The sequence below is a fragment of the Bos mutus genome, chromosome 14 (assembly GCF_027580195.1).
Source record: "Bos mutus isolate GX-2022 chromosome 14, NWIPB_WYAK_1.1, whole genome shotgun sequence".
NCBI classification, from domain to species: domain Eukaryota; kingdom Metazoa; phylum Chordata; class Mammalia; order Artiodactyla; family Bovidae; genus Bos; species Bos mutus.
In genome coordinates this window covers 11,562,216-11,581,166 of record NC_091630.1, presented here as the reverse complement: position 1 = coordinate 11,581,166, position 18,951 = coordinate 11,562,216, and the positions used below count along the sequence as shown (strand labels likewise).

Genomic DNA, 18,951 nt, shown 5'->3' with positions numbered 1-18,951 from the left:
TGGCACTACCCTAAGGCAGGGCCATCATCCAAGTATCCGAGGAAGAGCGAGGTGTTGATAACTAACGAGGACCAACCTAGAGCAGTGGGTGCTAAAGGAGACGGAGCCATAGGAGGCCCGCCTGCTGCAAAGATCTGACGCACTCTAACACACCCGCGTCGGCCCGTGGATCTTCACTGCTCCCCACCTCTCAACTCATTCTAACTTGGCAAGTCTAGAGTGGGGCTTAGGATATGGATTTTGGCAAACTCTTGAAGCCCTTCTGAAGTAATTATCTCCTCTATTCAGATCAGATCAGATCAGTCGCTCAGTCGTGTCCGACTCTTTGCGACCCCATGAATCACAGCACGCCAGGCCTCCCTGTCCATCACCAACTCCTGGAGTTCACCCAGACTCACGTCCATCGAGTCAGTGATGCCATCCAGCCATCTCATCCTCTGTCGTCCCCTTCTCCTCCCGCCCCCAATCCCTCCCAGCATCAGTCTTTTCCAATGAGTCAACTCTTCACATGAGGTGGCCAAAGTACTGGAGTTTCAGCTTTAGCATCATTCCTTCCAAAGAAATCCCAGGGCTGGTCTATCCCAATCTACATAGACATCTAAGAATACATTATGTATCATTCCAGTTCAGGTGTTCTTACTGTTTTCATCTGACAATTACAGGTCAACACTTTCACTATGACATTTTTCCAAATACTCCAAGCCTCATTCAGTAAATTAGACATTTGTTTACCTCAGTGATATTTGGGTGGCGACTCTAATTAATCTTGGCTGGCTTCCTAAGTCATTTTCCCGTCCACTTAGTGTATCCACTAAGAAAATGCGCCGAGTCAGAAGCCACTTGCCAGAACTACTGTCTTTTATCAAAAAAAAAAAAAAAAAAGATGGGTTTAAAAAATACTTTCATTTGTTCAAGATGGCACTCAAAGTGAAGATTACTGGACAAATTTAAAACACAAAATTAGTACACTTTGTTTTAATAAGATGGTTGCAAAAACAACTCCTGCTGTGAGAAATTCCTAGTAATAGCCTTCCACAGCTGCACTTGATGTTTTCTGATTGTCTGGACTTTTCATCAGTTTGGAAGGATTTTCCCTGCAAATTACCTGAATAAACAGGATTTCATAAAATGAGAAACAACAAAAGAAACTAATTTGTCCAAAGAGCAGCTCAAGGATGGTTTGAAGAAGCCCTTATTTTATAGTTCTACTGTTTTTCTAGGATAAACTTTCAGGAATGATAAAATTTCTTAATAAAAAGCCTGATATGTTTAGTAAATAAGGCTTCCTTGGTGGTTTAGACAGTAAAGACTCTGCCTGCAATGCAGGAGACACAAATTTGATCCCTGGGTCAGGAAGATCCCCTGCAGAAGGGAAGGGCAACCCACTCCAGTATTCTTGCTTGGAGAATCCCATGGTGAGAGGAGCCTGGCGGGCTACAGTCCGTGGCATCGCAAACAGTTGGATACGACTGAGTGACTAAGCGCACTGAGTAAATCCACCAACACCCTTGCAGTTTACCGTGGGGCGTGCTATATAAAACCTTACAGTCAGGGACTTCCCTGGCGGTCCAGTGGCTAAGGCAAGACAGGGGGCCTAGGTTCGATCCGAGGTCACGGAACTTAGACCCCACATGCTGCAACTAAGGCCTGGCGCAGCTAAATAGATAAATATTTTAAAAAACAAACAAGCTTACCATCATAGTGAATCCATGACTTTTCTTATAATCTGTGGCTTATTAAGCTATGTTGGTTGACTTATTTATTGATTTCAGCTCAGAGAAAGAGTGGTGTGTATGGATGCCTTACCTTTGTTCACAAACATTTTCTTGTGCTGAAGATTTAAGTTTAACACAGGCACAGCCCAAATATATTGGTGCTGATTCTCATCAGTATATTCAAGGTACACATCATAAAACGTAGGAGTGGGAAAGTCAGTTAAGATCTTAGGGACAGGAATCTCACACTGAAAAATAAAATTAAAAATAAAAGTACCCAAATTGAAAGTTAGAAAGCATATTTATTATCTTTAAAAGATTTGTAATTGTAAAACAAAGTATCTTCCAGTTATGGTGTTTATACATATTTTCATACGTCTTTTAAAACATGAATACTATGTATGATTCTTTTATAAGGGCCAAAATAACAGTAAAGAACCACCTGAATCTTGTCCAACAACCCAGCTGGAGAGGCTATACATTCATTCTCAACTGTAACTGTACAGCAATAAAAAGGTTTAAAAACTCCTATCCTGTGGGGTGAGGTCCCAACTCTTTCTCCTGGTAAACACTGTTTATGATTTGACTCCCCTTAATAGTGCCAGGTTTATCTCCCACTGCTTCCTCTTTGTCTCTGGTTCAGTCACACTAAGCTACTTATAGTCTCTAAATATGCTATGCTATTCTACATCTGACACTGCAAATGGTGTTCCTGCCTGGTATTCCCTTCCCCCCTGTGCTCCCTGTAAACTCATATTCATTCTGCAGGCTCAAGTGTCACGCACCGTGTAAAGCCTTTCTGAACTTCCCTAGGAACTGTTAAGGACCCTTCTTTGAACCAACACGGTTCCTTGTTCATATCTTTAGACCAACACATCACATTCTTTTCAATTCTTTGTCTATATAGCTGTTTTCTCTACTAGGCTGTGAACTCCCTGAGAGGCAACTGGGTTCGATGGAAAAACCACGGTTTTCAAGCCTAACAGAACATTTACTTGATGAAAGAATTTGAACAAATTACCTAATATTACTGAGCAACATTTCCTCATCCACAAAACACGAGTGTGTATTTTACAAAGCTATTTCATGGATCAGATGAGATAAAAATGATAAAATGCTGAGGACAGAGCAGTGGGATTTATCTGGCCCAAAGTAGATACACAACAGTTTTTTAAAGTAACACAAGTCATTTCTGATAATAAAAGCAAATTTAAGTTCATGATAGAAAATCTGGAAAATGTAGAAAAGAAAGAAAATAATCTGTAATCCCACCATCCAGAGATAACCACTGTTAAAAATGTTTCTTTTTCTCATCTGTTTTCCCCAATGGTGCTTTTTGTTGTTTTAACAAAGCTGGAATCACAGTTTTGTTCTGTGGTGTGTGTACATGCATTTTATCAAGAAGTATTTTTGTAGACTATTGAAGGTCTTTCAAATGTTTAACAGCTCATAATATTGCTTTGTCCCATACTGTAGTTTTAAAATGCATTACCAAAGGAAGGAAGGTCAGGGAGGGAGGGAGACAAGCATGGAGAGAAAAGGAAGCATTTTGCTACTGGAGGGAGGAGGGAGGAGGCAGTGATAACACTTTATTGTTTATTAAAAATGAAGTACTTCTACTTCATTCTAAAATGCTCAAAAGTAGAGATTATTTTTAAGACCTATATGCCAGAAGCAAATACACAATTATGATGTTTAAGACTCTATGGACGACAAGGTACTGTTTTCATGCTGATTTTATTAATAAAAATCATTCATAAATTATTCATTAGCCCACAATGCAGGAGTCCCAGGTTCGATCCTTGGGTCAGGAAGATCCCCTGGAGAAGGAAATGGCAACCCACTCTAGTACTCTTGCCTAGAAAATTCCATGCATGGAGGAGCCTGGTGGGCTACAGTCCATGGGGTTGCAAAGAGTCAGAAATGACTGATCGACTTCACTTTCGCTTTCTTTTTGCAAAAAATTACTAATTTCAAAAATTTAATAATTATTTCAATTATTGCTGATGTGAAAAATGAAGCCAAAATGTAGACTGCCTAAAATAGTTCCAACTTACACTTTGTTGATAAGTTGTTCCAAAGGAATAAGCAGCATTTAGTCTCGTCTCTGTGTCTGGACAAAGCTACAGCAAAAGAACACAACTGATAAATAGCTCTCACGAATCTTTTCTTTGCTTATAGTCAAGGGTTCTCAAGACTTAACATGGATATATACTTTATATAATACTTATTTAATGTTATCAAGGGAGTGAAAAGTTAAGAGAGCATCTCTGTTATAACTTAAAGTACTTTTAAGAAATTCCAATTTAAAACAAAACAAGAAAAATCAACTCTAGCAAGCAAACTGATGCTCTATTCAAGCAATAATCTAGTTTTTTCCTCATCTTTGCCTCAGTCAAAAATAAGACATGTTAGGGATTCTCTCTAGATTCATACTCTCTAGAGTATTGTCTACTATATACTCTATAGTATATATATTGTATATAGTAAATACATTGTATATATATTGTGTATATATTATATATAGTATATATATTGTATACTATATACTATATATGGAGAAGGCAATGGCACCCACTCCAGTACTCTTGCCTGGAAAATCCCATGGACGGAGGAGCCTGGTAGGCTACAGTCCATGAGGTCACTAAGAGTCGGACACGACTGAGCGACTTCACTTTCACTTTTCACTTTCATGCATTAGAGAAAGAAATGGCAACCCACTCCAGTGTTCTTGCCTGGAGAATCCCAGGGACGGGGGAGCCTGGTGGGCTGCCGTCTATGGTGTCACACAGAATCGGACACGACTGAAGTGACTTAGCATAGCATAGTATTCTAGAGTATAGTAAATTCTCTCTAGAATCATACTCACCTGTAAAATCCCTCCTTCTAAAGTTTGCCACTTGAGAAAATTTCCTCTCACATCATAGGAAGCAGCAATAAACTTCAGTTTTGTACTCTGCTTAAAGAAAAACAAGAATAAAATAATGTCACATACTCTGAAAGTCTATGAATATATATAATGGTCTATAAAAACTTAGAGAGTTCAGACTTTCAGAGTATATATAATAGTCTATACAATTATGTAAAGTTTAAAAATAAAAATTAAAAGAAAAAAAAAAAATAAAAAAATAAAATAAAATAAAAGCTCTGCTGGTACAGATAAAAAAAAAAAATAGTCTATACAAATTTTTTCATTGCCAAATGATCTTTTCTTTTTCTAGAGACCAAATATTGAATTCATCAATCATTACTTTGAGGAAAAATTAATCAGTGTATCTCTCTGATTAAACACACTTAATATAAATGGACTGGGTTTTTGCACAAAAACTATTACTTCAGAATTGAGAGGCAGTGACAGATAACTTCTTTTCAAACCTGTTAAATGAGTGTGTGTGTGTGTGAATGGAGGATGAATAGAGGAGGAAATAATCTATTCTTTCATTCTGCTCCAGCTAAGTCACTTCAGTCGTGTCCGACTCTGTGCGATCCCATGGACTGCAGCCTACCAGGCTTCTCCGTCCATGGGATTCTCCAGGCAAGAACACTGGAGTGGGCCGCCATTTCCTTCTCCAAAGCATGAAAGTGGAAAGTGAAAGTGAAGTCGCTCAGTCATGCCTGACTCTTAGCGACCCCATGGACTGCAGCCTACCAGGCTTCTCCATCCATGGGATTTTCTGGGCAACAGTACTGGAGTGGGGTGCCATTGCCTTCTCCCATTCTTTCATTCTAGAAGGTCAAAAAAATGAAGGTAAGAATTTGGACCTGTGACATGCTGAGGAAACACATAGAATCCCACTCAATCTTTGGCAGCCGTTATGAAAAATGTGGAGATATAGGACAGAGGAGGCTTTGTGTTTGGTGATGAAACCCTTCCCAACCCACAAGTACTTCTTGCTGCCGTAACACAAAATCCAGAGGTATCCACACAACTCAAGTAAGAAAACTAAACTCTATATTGTTAGATTTAGTTTAGTCACTAAAATTTTTTAAATCTATCAAGAATTATGTCTAGTAATATTCTTGTTATCTTTCAAAATTATAAATCAAAATGTAGTTAACCTTCAATAATATAGAGATTTGTACCTGGTTTTCCCCTTTAAAACTGAAATTTGTAGGAAGAGGTGTAGTACTAAGTATTTGAGGTGCTAATCCTAGCTGGTCTCCATAGAACAGCCATGGAAGATTCTGTCTCCTATAAACAATCACAATTGTTTTAATAATGGGGGAACGGTCTTAGTACATATTTGTGAAAGTAACTGCACTGAATTCGGTCACAGTGACAGTTCATCAGTTAGAATAACCTTACCAAAAGGAGACAGAATGAACAGTGCCCAGTGCAGCAGTATTTTCAAAGATAAACTGAAACAATCCACATGCATCAAAAGTAGAGGAGTCATAACAGTTCATGTTCATTACACACATATTTCCGAGAGCTTGGCAAGATGTTAGATTGCCATACACCTACAGGAAAACAATGACAAAGAAATATATGGGCTTTAATATCCTAAACAAAAGTTGATACAAAAATTATGCTTAGTTTTAATTTAATTATGCTTAGAATTTGAATTCTGCAAATTCTTTTTTTGGATATTCTTTTGCTTTTAATACTTCTCCTTTAATTAAAGTAGAAAAGAACTTTCCATATGGCAGGTTAATAATTTATAAGTTTTACCTGAAATTTTAGGTGAAAATATAAAGACAAGCAACTGAACGAAGAAGAACCAACTAAAAACTTACAGCGTGACATTTAAAAAAACTAATACATGAAATAATTATATTTGAAAGAATAATCGGATCCTAATATTAGAATAGAAATCTAAGCTATTTTTATTTTATCTATTTTATATCTATTGCATATAAATCTAATCTATTTTAAGTAATTTGTTTTATGAACAACAAAATCTGTTGAGTTTGACCCTCAAACTTCTTTCTCAATTTTCTCTTTAAGGAAAAGACCACTTCATTTTTACAGTTATTCAAATAAAACATCATCACAGTAATCTTTCTCTCCCTTCTCATATTCAACTCATGACTAAATCTTGTTGGCTCAATTTTAAACGTATATATCCAGAAGCTTAACACTTCTTTCATTTCCATGGAACCACCCTTGTCCAAAGGTCCATTTTCTCTCACTTGGATTACTCTAATGACCTCCTAATTGGTGCCCCTGCTTGTCTTTGCCCTAACAAAGCCTACTTTCCATGTTAGAATGATCTTTTTCAAAACCTGAGGCCAACCACTGTCTACCTTTGCACAAAATCCTCTACATCCCTTCCAGGAAACTCTAGGTCTCATAGTCACTCCCTTCATCCTTCAACTCATTTCTCCACCGTCCCTGCTCACTGCTCTGGCCACTTAGGTCTCCCTCCTGTTTCTTTAGCATGAACATGCCAGAGAACCCCTGCTTTGGGACCTCTGCACTTGCTGTGGTCTCTGCTTAGAATTCTCTTCCCCTAGGTATTTTCATGGCTCACTTCCACTTCCAAGTCTTTGCTCAAATATCATACTCTCAGAGATGCCTGTCCTGACCACCCTCCATAAGTTAGGACCACCTTCTACTCTCTATGTTCTTTATCCCGATTTGTTTGTCTTTATAGCACTTGGCATCACCTGACAATTACTTACAATTCCACACAGGATTTTTCTCTGTCTTTTCCTAAAATAGATAACTTAAAAGGTTTCAGAACAGGGCATGGCATACAGTAAGTCATCAACAAACATTTACTAAATGATAGTACGAATCAGTTTCCCCTAACATTCAATTTCAGCTTAGTAAGTTTGGACATATTTAATTTATGAGTAATAAGTGTGAAATGAATAACATATTCTTTATTAGTCTCTTTCAGTCCACTTAGAAAGGGTTTTAATAGAATATGACCAAGGAGATATATCTACTTAGAAAAGTTTTATTAACTGGGGAAAAAAAAAATGGTACCACAGTTTCTTTGAAATGAAATAAAAACTACTTTCTAGAAATTCAAACATACCCAACAAGCAGCTGCTGATGACTGCAAATACTTTGCAAACCATTCTGAAGTGAAAGATATGCCCTATAAACAAAAAGATGAATTTTAGTTTTACGTTTAAATAGAAATTCCTTAACCCTACACACTTAGGAAGACATTACTGTGCACACTGCTGAGTGGGAAGTAACTAATATTACTTTCCCAGCGTTATCAGAAAAATAGACTCTAATAAGAATAAAAGAATTAATTCCAACCAATATCAGTAATTACAAGTAGGACTGAATTACAAAATCACATCGCTCAGACAAAAGATACAAGGAAATAAAGTATGTTTATAATAATAATAATAACAACTATTATGCCCATTTCACTAAAATGAAAATCAAAGTACAAAAGAATAAAAGAAAAATTAGATCTTGACTTAGATTTGGTTAATATTTGGTGATTTAGGATTATATTACACTGTATTAAATTGCAAGTAATAGAAATATTTGTGAATGATTTCTAAGCAACAGGAGATTGGGGATACACAGAGAAATTAACATTTAAAATCTCCACAGTGGTGATTCTCAAACAATGATGAATATCAGAATCAACTGTGTAATTTCCTGAAAACAGAAAATGCCTGGCTTCATTCTAAACCAAATGAATCAGAATCTCTAGAATGAGACCAAGGCACGCATGTCCTCTGAAAACTGCAGATACAGGTCTCCCTCTAGTTAAGAACCACTGCTGTAAAGCTCATCTGCATATCCTGCTAAAAAACGAGACACAGAGAAACACCATCCGTAGTAAATTCTCTGAACATGGACAAAGGTGATAAAACCAAATTATATGAAATATGGCACCATAACTGTCCAAGAAATCTAAAATAAAATTATTATGAGTCACTATTTTCATCTCTTCAATAAGCAAAAATTCTCATTTTGTAAGAAAAAAACATATGTGTAGAACGTTGGCTAACACACACAAGAAACCTAGTAAAAATGGAAAGTATCGACAACAGTACTGGCCAATGCAAAATGAAGCCACAGACAAATGCCAGGGACAAAGCTGCGTGATTCTTTATGAAACAATATCCACATACTTTAACCCAGGAATTTAAAAACACTTAGGACATGTGCCTTAAGTCAATAATCTCTCCAAAAGGAAAAACACATCTATGTGCATAAAATGGTTGACAGCAATATTATTAACAAAAAACCTAAATATTCAATAGACATACAATTACATGAATTTCAATGCATAAACTAGAGTATTATGTGACAATTTAAAATTATAATTATTGGTTGGGCCTGGAACATGGTATAGAGAAACCAAGGTAGTGCCTGAAGATTGAAGGAGACATGTTAAAATAACACAGAAGCTATACCAAAGGGAAGTCCAAATTTGGGACAATTTGAGCTTTGAAAATTTGGCCACTGCTGAGCAAATCTGGAAAGCTCAGCAGTGGCCACAGGACTGGAAAAGGTCAGTTTTCATTCCAATCCCAAGGAAAGGCAATGCCAAAGAATGCTCAAACTACCACACAAATGCACTCATCTCACAGGCTAGCAAAGTAATACTCAAAAATTCTCCAAGCCAGGGTTCAACAGTACATGAGCCATGAACTTCCAGATGTTCACGCTGGATTTAGAAAAGGCAGACGAACTAGAGATCAAATTGCCAATATCCACTGGATCACTGAAAAAGCAAGAAAGTTCCAGACAAACATCTATTTCTGCTTTATTGACTATGCCAAAGCCTTTGACTGTGTAGATCACAACAAACTGTGAAAAATTTTTGAAGAGATGAAACTACCAGACCACCTGACCTGCCTCCTGAGAAATCGGTATGCAGGTCAAGAAGCAACAGTTAGAACCAGACATGGAACAACAGACTGGTTCCAAATGGGAAAAGGAGTACGTCAAGGCTGTATATTGTCACCCTGCTTATTTAACTTCTATGTGGAGTACATCATGAGAAACGCTGGGCTGGAGGAAGCACAAGCTGGAATCAATATTGCCAGGAGAAATATTAATAACCTCAAATATGCAGATGACACCACCCTTATGTAATAAAGCAAAGAACTAAAGAGCCTCTTGATGAAAGTCAAAGACAGTGAAGAAGTTGGCTTAAAATTCAACATTCAGAAAACGAAGATCATGGTATCCGGTCCTATCTCTTCATGGCAAATAGATGGGGAAACAATGGAATTGTTGGAAATAAAAGGAAATAAAAATGAAGTGACAGACTTTAATTTGTGGGCTCCAAAATCACTGTGGATGATGACTACAGCCATGAAATTAAGACACTTGCTCCTTGGAAGAAATGCTATGACCAACCTAGACAGCACATTACTTTGCCGACAAAGGACATCTACTCAAAGCTATGGTTTTTCCAGTAGTCATGTATGAATGTGAGAGTTGGACTATAAGGAAAGCTGAGTGCCGAAGAATTGATGCTTTTGAGCTGTGGTGTTGGAGAAGACTCTTGATAGTCCCTTGGACCGCAAGGACATCAAACCAATCAATCCTAAAGGAAATCAGTCCCAAATATTCATTGGAAGGGCTGATGCTGAAGTGCAAGCTCCAATACTTTGGCCACCTGATGCAAAGAACTGACTCATTGGAAAAGACCCTGATGCTGAGAAAGATTGAAGGCAGGAGAAGGGGACGACAGAGGATGAGATGGTTGGATGGCATCACCGACTCAATGGACATGAATTTGAACAAGCTCTGGGAGTTGGTGATGGACAGGGAAGCCTGGCGTGCTGCAGTCCATGGGGTCGCAAAGAGTCGGCCACGACTGAGCAACTGAACTGAACCAAACTGAGCTTTAAAAAGAAGAATAACAGTGACAGTTCATAACATACTCATGATACCAGGGGTTTGCAGTAAAGCTAAAGAGAGAAAAAAGCACAGAGAGAAAAGAAAGCACTCTATAGAGGATTGCTAACTTAAAAATATAAAAAGGAACAATAAAATTGTGAAACCATCTTGATATAACCAATTTAGTAACTGATTCAGATAAGGTTCATCAATGACTGCTAAAAAGGATATGTATATAGTCTCACAGTAAAATCTCAGACTAACTTATTAGTCACAGCACCTTTACAAGGGGGAGGAATGGCAGACAGCACCATGCCCAGCCAGTCAAATTTAGCATCACCAATAACTGGATATCCTGACATTATGTGCTCCATGTTATGATACAATGGGCTATACACAGCACCGATGTCAGATTTTCCCAAAAAGATGTTTCACAGAGTCTAATCATAAGAAAAAAATGAGAAAAATGCAGACTCTGGGATGCTCTACAAGAAAGCTGGCCTTGACTCTGCAAGAGTCAATGACCGTAAAAGAAGAAAAAAAGAAAAAAAAAAAGAATCCAAAAAGCAAAAGAGGATAAAGATCTCTGTTCTAAATTAAAGGAGACCAAAGAGATTTAATTTCAATGTGGGATCTTTTGCTGATCCTGGGTCCCTTTGCCAAAAAAAAGTGGGCAGGGATAAAAGACTTGATTGAAACAAGTAGGCATATTTGGATATGAACAGTATATCAAATAATTCTATTAATCTTTTTAGGTGTGATACCAGAAAAATGCCATTTTCCTTAGGAGCTACAAAATATTTAGGAGTAAAATGTTACACAGCTACAACTTATTTTCAAGTGGTTCAGAAAAAAATATGAATGTATGTGTTTGTATGCATGTTTACATACACAGAGAGAAAGCAAATTTGGCAAAACATTAATAATTGGTTAAACTAGTAAAAGATACATGCACAGTCATTGTTTTTTTTTTTTAACTTTTCTACAATAAAAATTTTTCAAAATTAAAGCTGGGAAGGCAAACCAAGATGTAAGCTCATTGTCTTTGGGGAAAGGGAATGTGAAGACACTGACTCAAATATGTGGAAATTCTTTATTGACTGTCTGATATATTACTATAGAGGATTGGCTATTTCTCTTAGAAATTACATAAAACAATAAGATAAACACAGAAATAGTTATAGATCTGAGTATGTATACGCATGCCCTTCCCAGGTGGTACAGTGGTAAAGAATCCGCCTGCCAATGTGGCAGACACAAGAGCAGTGGGTTCAATTCCTGGGTCAGGAAGATCCCCTGGAGTAAGAAATGGCAACCCAATCCAGTATTCTTGCTTGGAAAATTCCACGAACAGAGGAACCTGGTGGGCTTAAGCCCATGGGGTCTCAAAGAGTCAGACACGACTGAGCAACTGAGCACACACTCATACACACGTTTATACATAATGTGTGTAGATACCTTCTAGCTACGTCTGCTAATTAGGGCATACTAAGCATGGTAATCTTTGTTTCTAAATATTATCCTTAAGAGCTTTTTAGAGAAATAGCTGTTTCCAGGACCGAAGCAGGAAAAGTATAAGATGAGCCTGGAAATCTTGTGGTGCCAGACAGGAAATGCTCCAATAAAGATACAGTTATGTCCAAAAGACATAGGAACAAATTCGAAGGGCTTCTAATGGCCAAACCTATGACAATTGGGGAAACAATGAACTGAAGCTCATTTTAGTCCCAAATGAATTACCAAAGGAAGAAAAGCAGAAATATCCTTAACTAGTAGAACAAAAAAACTGAAGCATACTCACAAGCTCTCCATAACGTGCAGTTGAAATCATACGTAGAGGAAAATTCCCTGTGCTGCTCAAACACAATCCCCCTGTCTTCATAAATAAATAAGAAAAAAAAAAAAGGTTTATGTAAGAATATCAGCAATTCAATTTTAAAATATATACATTATCAATGTAATTAGCCTTACTAAAATGTTAGGTTCTGAACATGCACAGGACTTGCTGGTATTAATGAACGCTGGTTCACATCGGACACACCTGTCAATACAACAAAAATTATTTTTAAAATGTTAATGAATTAGCTCTAATTTAATTGAGAGCTTGTCTTTCTAACTTAATAGATTAGAATAGATTCATTCAACTAAGCAATTACTTGCAATAAAGTAAACTTATCAAAAGTATACACTACTCTGTATTATAAGGCAAGGTATAAATAAAATCAATAATATATATAAATATAGTACCTAGAAAATACTAAGTAGATTGCAAATAAAATTTATTATTATATACTATATATTATTGGAGAAGGAAATGGCAACCCACTCCAGTACTCTTGCCTGGAAAATACCATGAACTGAGGAGCCTGGTAGGCTACAGTTCATGGGGTCACAAACAGTCGGACACGACTGAGCGACTTCACTTCACAATATATTATAGATTATGTACAAATTATATAACATCAATAATAAAACAAAAATAGCTAAAAATAGCTACCTTTTACTGAGCACTTACTCTATACTACTTAGCTAAAAACTTTAGGTATGTAAAGTATGTTTCTGAGCTGTGGTAACAGCCTATGAAGTGGATGGTATGTCCTGTTTCTGAAGATAAGAACACTGGCTTAACAAACAAAGGTCAAACAACCAGCAAGAGACAGAAACAAGATTTAAATCTTCTTTGCGACCCCACGGACTGTATAATCCATGGAATTCTCCAGGCCAGAATACTGGAGTGGGTGGCCTTTCCCTTCACCAGGGGATCATTCCAACCCAGGGATTGAACCCAGGTCCCCACAATGCAGGCAGATTCTCAACCAGCTAAGCCACCAAGGAAGCCCATTTAAATCCTGTTCTGTCTCATTCTTGGACCTCAGCTTCTTTACCTGTTAATGCCTACTTCTAGCCTAAGGAATATGATACAAAAGACACAAATTCTACATAAATATTAATGAAGACAGCACCCAGCATACTGCTTACCTGTTTCCTAAAGCATTTGCTACTGTAAAAGAGTTTTCACTTTCATCACAGAGCTCACAAGTTGCTTGAGACAACAATGTTCCATTAACATTTCTTTCCACTAAACAATTTAGAAACAATAAGATGTAATTCATAATCAATATATAAGCTTCTATACACTTAGTAAAACCCACTTGTAATTATTCCAATTCTCAAAACACCTTGTTAGAACAAAACATATGTCAACTCCTTACATAAAGTATTGAAAAGTGAAGGCTTCCCCATTCCCACATTAAAAAAAATAATAATACAGAAATTTCTAAATCATCATAATAAATTAATATAGTTTCCTTAAAAAATTTCTTTCCTCTTACCTGCATACTCCTGTTACACTGGCTTTGGGGAAACAAGTATTTTCACAGACTTCTGGTAAGTTTCTCAACTTAAGAGGACTTTTGGTGGTATGTATTATAAATTCACACACTCTATAATACTATAACTTCATTTTTAGATACCTAACCTACAGAGACACTTGACTATGTACATAAGAATATTCATCAAAACATTACTAATTAGAAAACAATCTAAATATTTAAAATAGCAAAAAGTTATAAAATACCACAGAGTGGATTAAAAAGAATGAGGTAGATCTAAATGGTATGATCTTAATCATACCATTAACTGAAAAGAGTATGCTAGAGAACAGTCTTTGCCTATGAAATAGCTACATAAAAAATACCAGTTATATTTCCTGTGGTTACAATGTATACATTAAAAACAGAAAAAAAAAAAAGAGTCTAGAAGGACACATTCTAGAATCTACTTCTCACCTAAAATATGGCCAGTGGGACAGTGGCATTTTCCTTCTGCAGTTAAACCACCAGGGCAAGAAATACAGTTCCAGCCATCTTCAGTAACACCTTTCTAAATTTAAAAAAAAAAAAAAAAATTATTTCCCTTTTCTTAATTAATGTTCTCCTTAATTGATCACGTAATAGGGTAAAATTTGTAGGCAATATGTAAATAAATTATATACATATGAGCTACATAAAAATTTCCTGGAAAGACAATTTGTGCTTATATTCAAACATTAAGCTATATATTATAACTATGTACAGACTACTATTAACTACTAAGAACTAAAGGCAATAGTTCTTTGTGATTTTCAATTCAAATGAGCTTTTATTACCATGATTAATGGTAATAAATTATTTTATTAATTATTTTATTAATTTATTATTTTATTTAATAATTAATAAATTATTTTCAATTTACCAAGATAAAATGCAACAAAAATTCAACAGTATTGAATCAACAAATAGGTAATTAATAGTTTAGCCTTACCTGTTCTAAAATAATTATTCTAATTTTTAAAAATTCAAATAATTAGCTTTTAGCAATTAAGTTATGACCCAAAATAGATGAATCTTATGGTAGATAAACATACTTAAAGTTGTTTAAATTGAGATCTTTTTTAATCCACTAATAATTTGTACTAGTAAAGATTTGATAAAATATGACATCATCCAAAACTGGACTTACATGATTTAGAAAAAAAAACCTGGGGTAAAAATATAGTAATTTTATTACAAACATGGATATAAACAAAATAAATAGAAAACAATGGTAATAACAAAACAATGACACAAATTATGCTAAGTTTTGGTTGAAAAGAATGGATATATCAAGAAATGCCCCTGTATTTGTTAATACATTTATACATATAGGACTATTTAAAAATTATGATAGCTTAGCTGTGTGTGTCGGAGAAGGCAATGGCACCCCACTCCAGTACTGTTGCCTGGAAAAGCCCATGGACGGAGGAGCCTGGTGGGCTGCAGTCCATGGGGTCGAGAAGAGTCGGACACAACTGAGCAACTTCACTTTCACTTTTTCACTTTCATGCATTGGAGAAGGAAATGGCAACCCACTCCAGTATTGCCTGGAGAATCCCAGGGACAGGGGAGCCTGGTGGGCTGCCGTCTATGGGGTCGCACAGAGTCGGACACAACTGAAGTGACTTAGCAGCAGCAGCAGCAGCAGTTGCGTGTGTGTGCGTGCTTCATATCTGATTCTTTATGATTCAATGGACTGTAGTCCGCCAGGCTCCTCCATCCATGGGATTTTCCAGGCAACAATACTGGAGAGGGTTTCCATTTCTTACTCCAGGGGATCCTCCCAACCCAGGGACAGAAACTGCATCTCCTGTGTCTCCTGTATTGTAGGTGGATTCTTTACCACTTGAGCCATCAGGGAAGCCCCACAAGCTTAGTGACATCACTGAAAAATTAGTCTGCTTTGGCACCATTTCATATTAGTAGTTTTGCTCATCATAATTCAGCTAGGGTTAATATTTCTAAAAACATCAAGTATGAAAATGATCATCAAACCTATAAGTACTAGTCATAAACCAGGACAAATGGGTAAATACTAAATTCCCAAATTAAATTTTTTTAAATACAATAATGAGAAGAGGTAATACTGCATTTTGAAAAAAAGAGAAGAAATATTACTATGAAAGTTAGAACTGCCACACTAAGACTCTTAATTATTCAAAATGATTGGAAGATACATTTCTGTTAATCAAGAATCATATATAGTAACTATTGATACATTAATTTTCCAAAAATTATGATATAATGAAATGATTAATAAAACAGCATCAGATATTTAATTTAGTGATGAAATTGGCATTTGATGAACTTATCACTCAGCTATCATTATGAACATGAATCATTACGTAAAACTGTTGACATAGTAAGTCTAAGACACTGAACTTACTCTATATATCATTCATTCATCTATTTCCCTTTATAAAGTAGTTTCTCTATGAAATAGAAATAAACAAATTATCATGGCTTTTTTTTTTAATTTCAGATTTTAAAAATACCTTTCTATTTTCTCCAAGTATAGAAAATTTCACTGATTTCCCAAGATTAACTCTAGTAAAAACAAAGCTGGCTTAGTAATTTTAAAATCTGTGGGAAAATATATGAGTACAGCATTAAATTACAGTTTAAAAAATAATGATATTTGCTATTTTTTACAGTAAGATTTTCTAAAAAAATAAATACTCCATACCATGTGTTCTGGGCACTTTTTACAAGTAATATCAGGTCCTCCATTATTAGAAATCATCTGAAATCCTGGTAGACACACACATGAAGTTCCTAAAAAGAAGAGCCAATTTTTACCTTGATAAATGAAATTCCAAGATAGGAAAATTTTAATAACTCTTAAGATCTTGAGAAGCAGCAGCTAAGAGCAAGACAGTGGAGTCAGTACTGCCTGGGTTCTAATCTTGATTCTGCTGCTTAGTTTTGTGACCCTGAACAAGGAACTGTTCTTTGCCTTGGCTTCCAATTAGGAACAGTACGTACCTTGTGGGGTTAATATGAGTACTAAATTAGTCATTATTAGCGTATAAAAAGTGTTATATTTACATCTTACAATGTGTCTGGCATACAGTAGGTATTGTGTTTGCTGTAATTTTAAGTGCAAGCATAAATAAATTATTAAATTATAAATATTAAACTAATAACCAAACTACTGACTAACCGCTATGGGAGATTTTACATGTCTATTTCACCCAACCATACACATATACTTACTGAATTCAAATTCTGTCAACACAAAATCTTATTAGGAAAGTTATCTTGATTCAAATAAATCACTGTTTTCCTCTGGAAAGATTAAAACAAACTGTATAAGATAGTGAATATTCAACTTGCTGGCTAGGTAAGGACAGCATTCTCTAAGAAGGCATTAAGTGGATACTTAATAGGAATCCATGTAGTAGAATGCTTATGATAACAGGGTGCATGACTATGAACCTTACATTTTATAGAATGAGTCTGGGAAATGCTTTCTTCTTACTTCCTCACCTGAGAAGCCTGACTTGTCCTACACAATGACTTAAAGACAAATCAAATTTCAAGATGGAAGAAAGTTAATACCATGGGTGACCAAATTGAGATTAAAAACATCCTAGACTTTAGAATATGGGCAAAGTCTTATCCTGAGCAGTTTCAAAGGACAACTAGGACCAATGATGAACATCTCAAGAAAAAAAAAAGTTTAATATAAAGAGACTTTGGAGGGAATTAGTAATATTCAGCAATGAAAGGGCTAAGTCCTAAGGAAATCTATACTATTATGGACATTTTGTATAGTGGAAATACAGAGATCGAGAAAGAGGGCAAAGAGATATAGGAGTTCTTCCTGTCTCCAATTTACAGGACAAAGAAGACTTGACCTCATCTGGACTTTCATTTTTTAATCCATAAATTGAGAAGGCTGGACCATAAATGGTTAAGGTCCCTTCCAGCTCTATATTTCTAGATTTGAGAAGATTTTTAAAAAAAAACTACCGAAGTTTACAAGCGCTAATTTGCATTCCTTCCCAAACAGGTCCTGTCACCTGCTCTTAGCACCTCAGACCGTCGTGGTTGTTGTTCAGTCGCTCAGTCGTGTCCGACTCTCTGCGACCCCAAAGATTACTTCTTTTCGCTTTCTTAGTCAGCTTTCCACGGGCCTCCCTAAAGCCCTCCTGATGAGGAGGAGGGGACTGGAGCCAAGAAATTCATTACGAGGCCTCGCGGGTGGCTGACTCAAGGTTTCCCCAACCTCCTTCGTTGTGTGTTTAAGCCTCAATCCTCCAAGGAGACCCTCCTCTCAGGCGTTGGCAGTTAACCTTTCTGAAACATTCTTTCCGCAGGGGCGGGGGATGTTTCAGCGACGCCGGGATCAAGGCGGGACTGCTCCTTTGGCCAGGGCCCGTCCCGAGACGTCTCACCTCGGGCATCCTGCCTCTGATTGGAGCCACACGCCACACAGGAGAGCGCCGAGATATCGAAGTACTGGTTGTGGCCGCACGTCTCCGGCTGCCGGAAAGGGAAAAAGAAGGTCTGAGCTTGTGAGACGCGAGGGAGGACCAGCAAGAGGAACAGAGTCACACTCGCAGACGACAGGGTGGACCCAGCGGCCATCGCAACCACAGCCCCGCGGCCTCCCGTCGCCATGGTGCAGACGCCAGCGGCCAGGCCGTCTCCCGCGGCCCGTCAGCCTCAGCGGCGACTCTGCAGAGCTGATTGGATCGCGGCGCCCCGGTGTTCCGGAAATGTCGGCCGGCTTCGCCTGGTTGCTAGGTTACGAAAAGCCGCGGGAATCTGGCGATCTGGGAAAGGATGGGATCGGTTCACTTCAGTTCTGTCGCTCGGTCGTGTCCGACTCTTTGCCATCCCATGGACTGCATCACACCAGGCCTCCCTGTCCATCACCAACTCCCGGAGTTTACCCAAACTCATGTCAATTGAGTCGGTGATGCCATCCAACCAATCTCATCCTTTGTCGTCCCCTTCTCCCGCCTTCAATCATTCCCAGCATCAGGGTCTTTTCCAATGAGTCAGTTCTTCACATCAGGTGGCCAAAGTATTGGAGCTTCTGCTTCAGCACCAGCCCTTCCATTGAATATTCAGGACTGATTTCCTTTAGGATGGACTG

The 18,951-nt window shown here is 37.2% G+C and overlaps 1 protein-coding gene across 2 annotated transcripts in view; it reads right to left on the bottom strand.

Annotated features, from left to right (window-relative positions):
• Positions 1–18,517, bottom strand: part of TMEM67 (transmembrane protein 67) — a 46,096-nt gene extending 27,579 nt beyond the window's left edge. Inside the window, exons 1-13 of one of the 2 annotated variants that reach the window (XM_070382958.1) lie at positions 18,245–18,517; positions 16,531–16,619; positions 14,280–14,373; positions 13,471–13,570; positions 12,463–12,532; positions 12,293–12,367; positions 7,703–7,765; positions 6,022–6,176; positions 5,799–5,907; positions 4,585–4,674; positions 3,773–3,838; positions 1,807–1,963; positions 733–856 (exon numbers count right to left, since the gene is read on the bottom strand). In XM_070382958.1, the coding sequence (XP_070239059.1) occupies positions 733–856; positions 1,807–1,963; positions 3,773–3,838; positions 4,585–4,674; positions 5,799–5,907; positions 6,022–6,176; positions 7,703–7,765; positions 12,293–12,367; positions 12,463–12,532; positions 13,471–13,570; positions 14,280–14,373; positions 16,531–16,619; positions 18,245–18,470 (1,418 nt within the window). In that variant the 5' untranslated portion in view covers positions 18,471–18,517. The remainder of the gene's footprint in view (positions 1–732; positions 857–1,806; positions 1,964–3,772; positions 3,839–4,584; positions 4,675–5,798; positions 5,908–6,021; positions 6,177–7,702; positions 7,766–12,292; positions 12,368–12,462; positions 12,533–13,470; positions 13,571–14,279; positions 14,374–16,530; positions 16,620–18,244) is intronic. The other variant, XM_005895528.3, reaches the window with a different exon arrangement.
• Between the last annotated feature and the right edge of the window lie 434 nt (positions 18,518–18,951).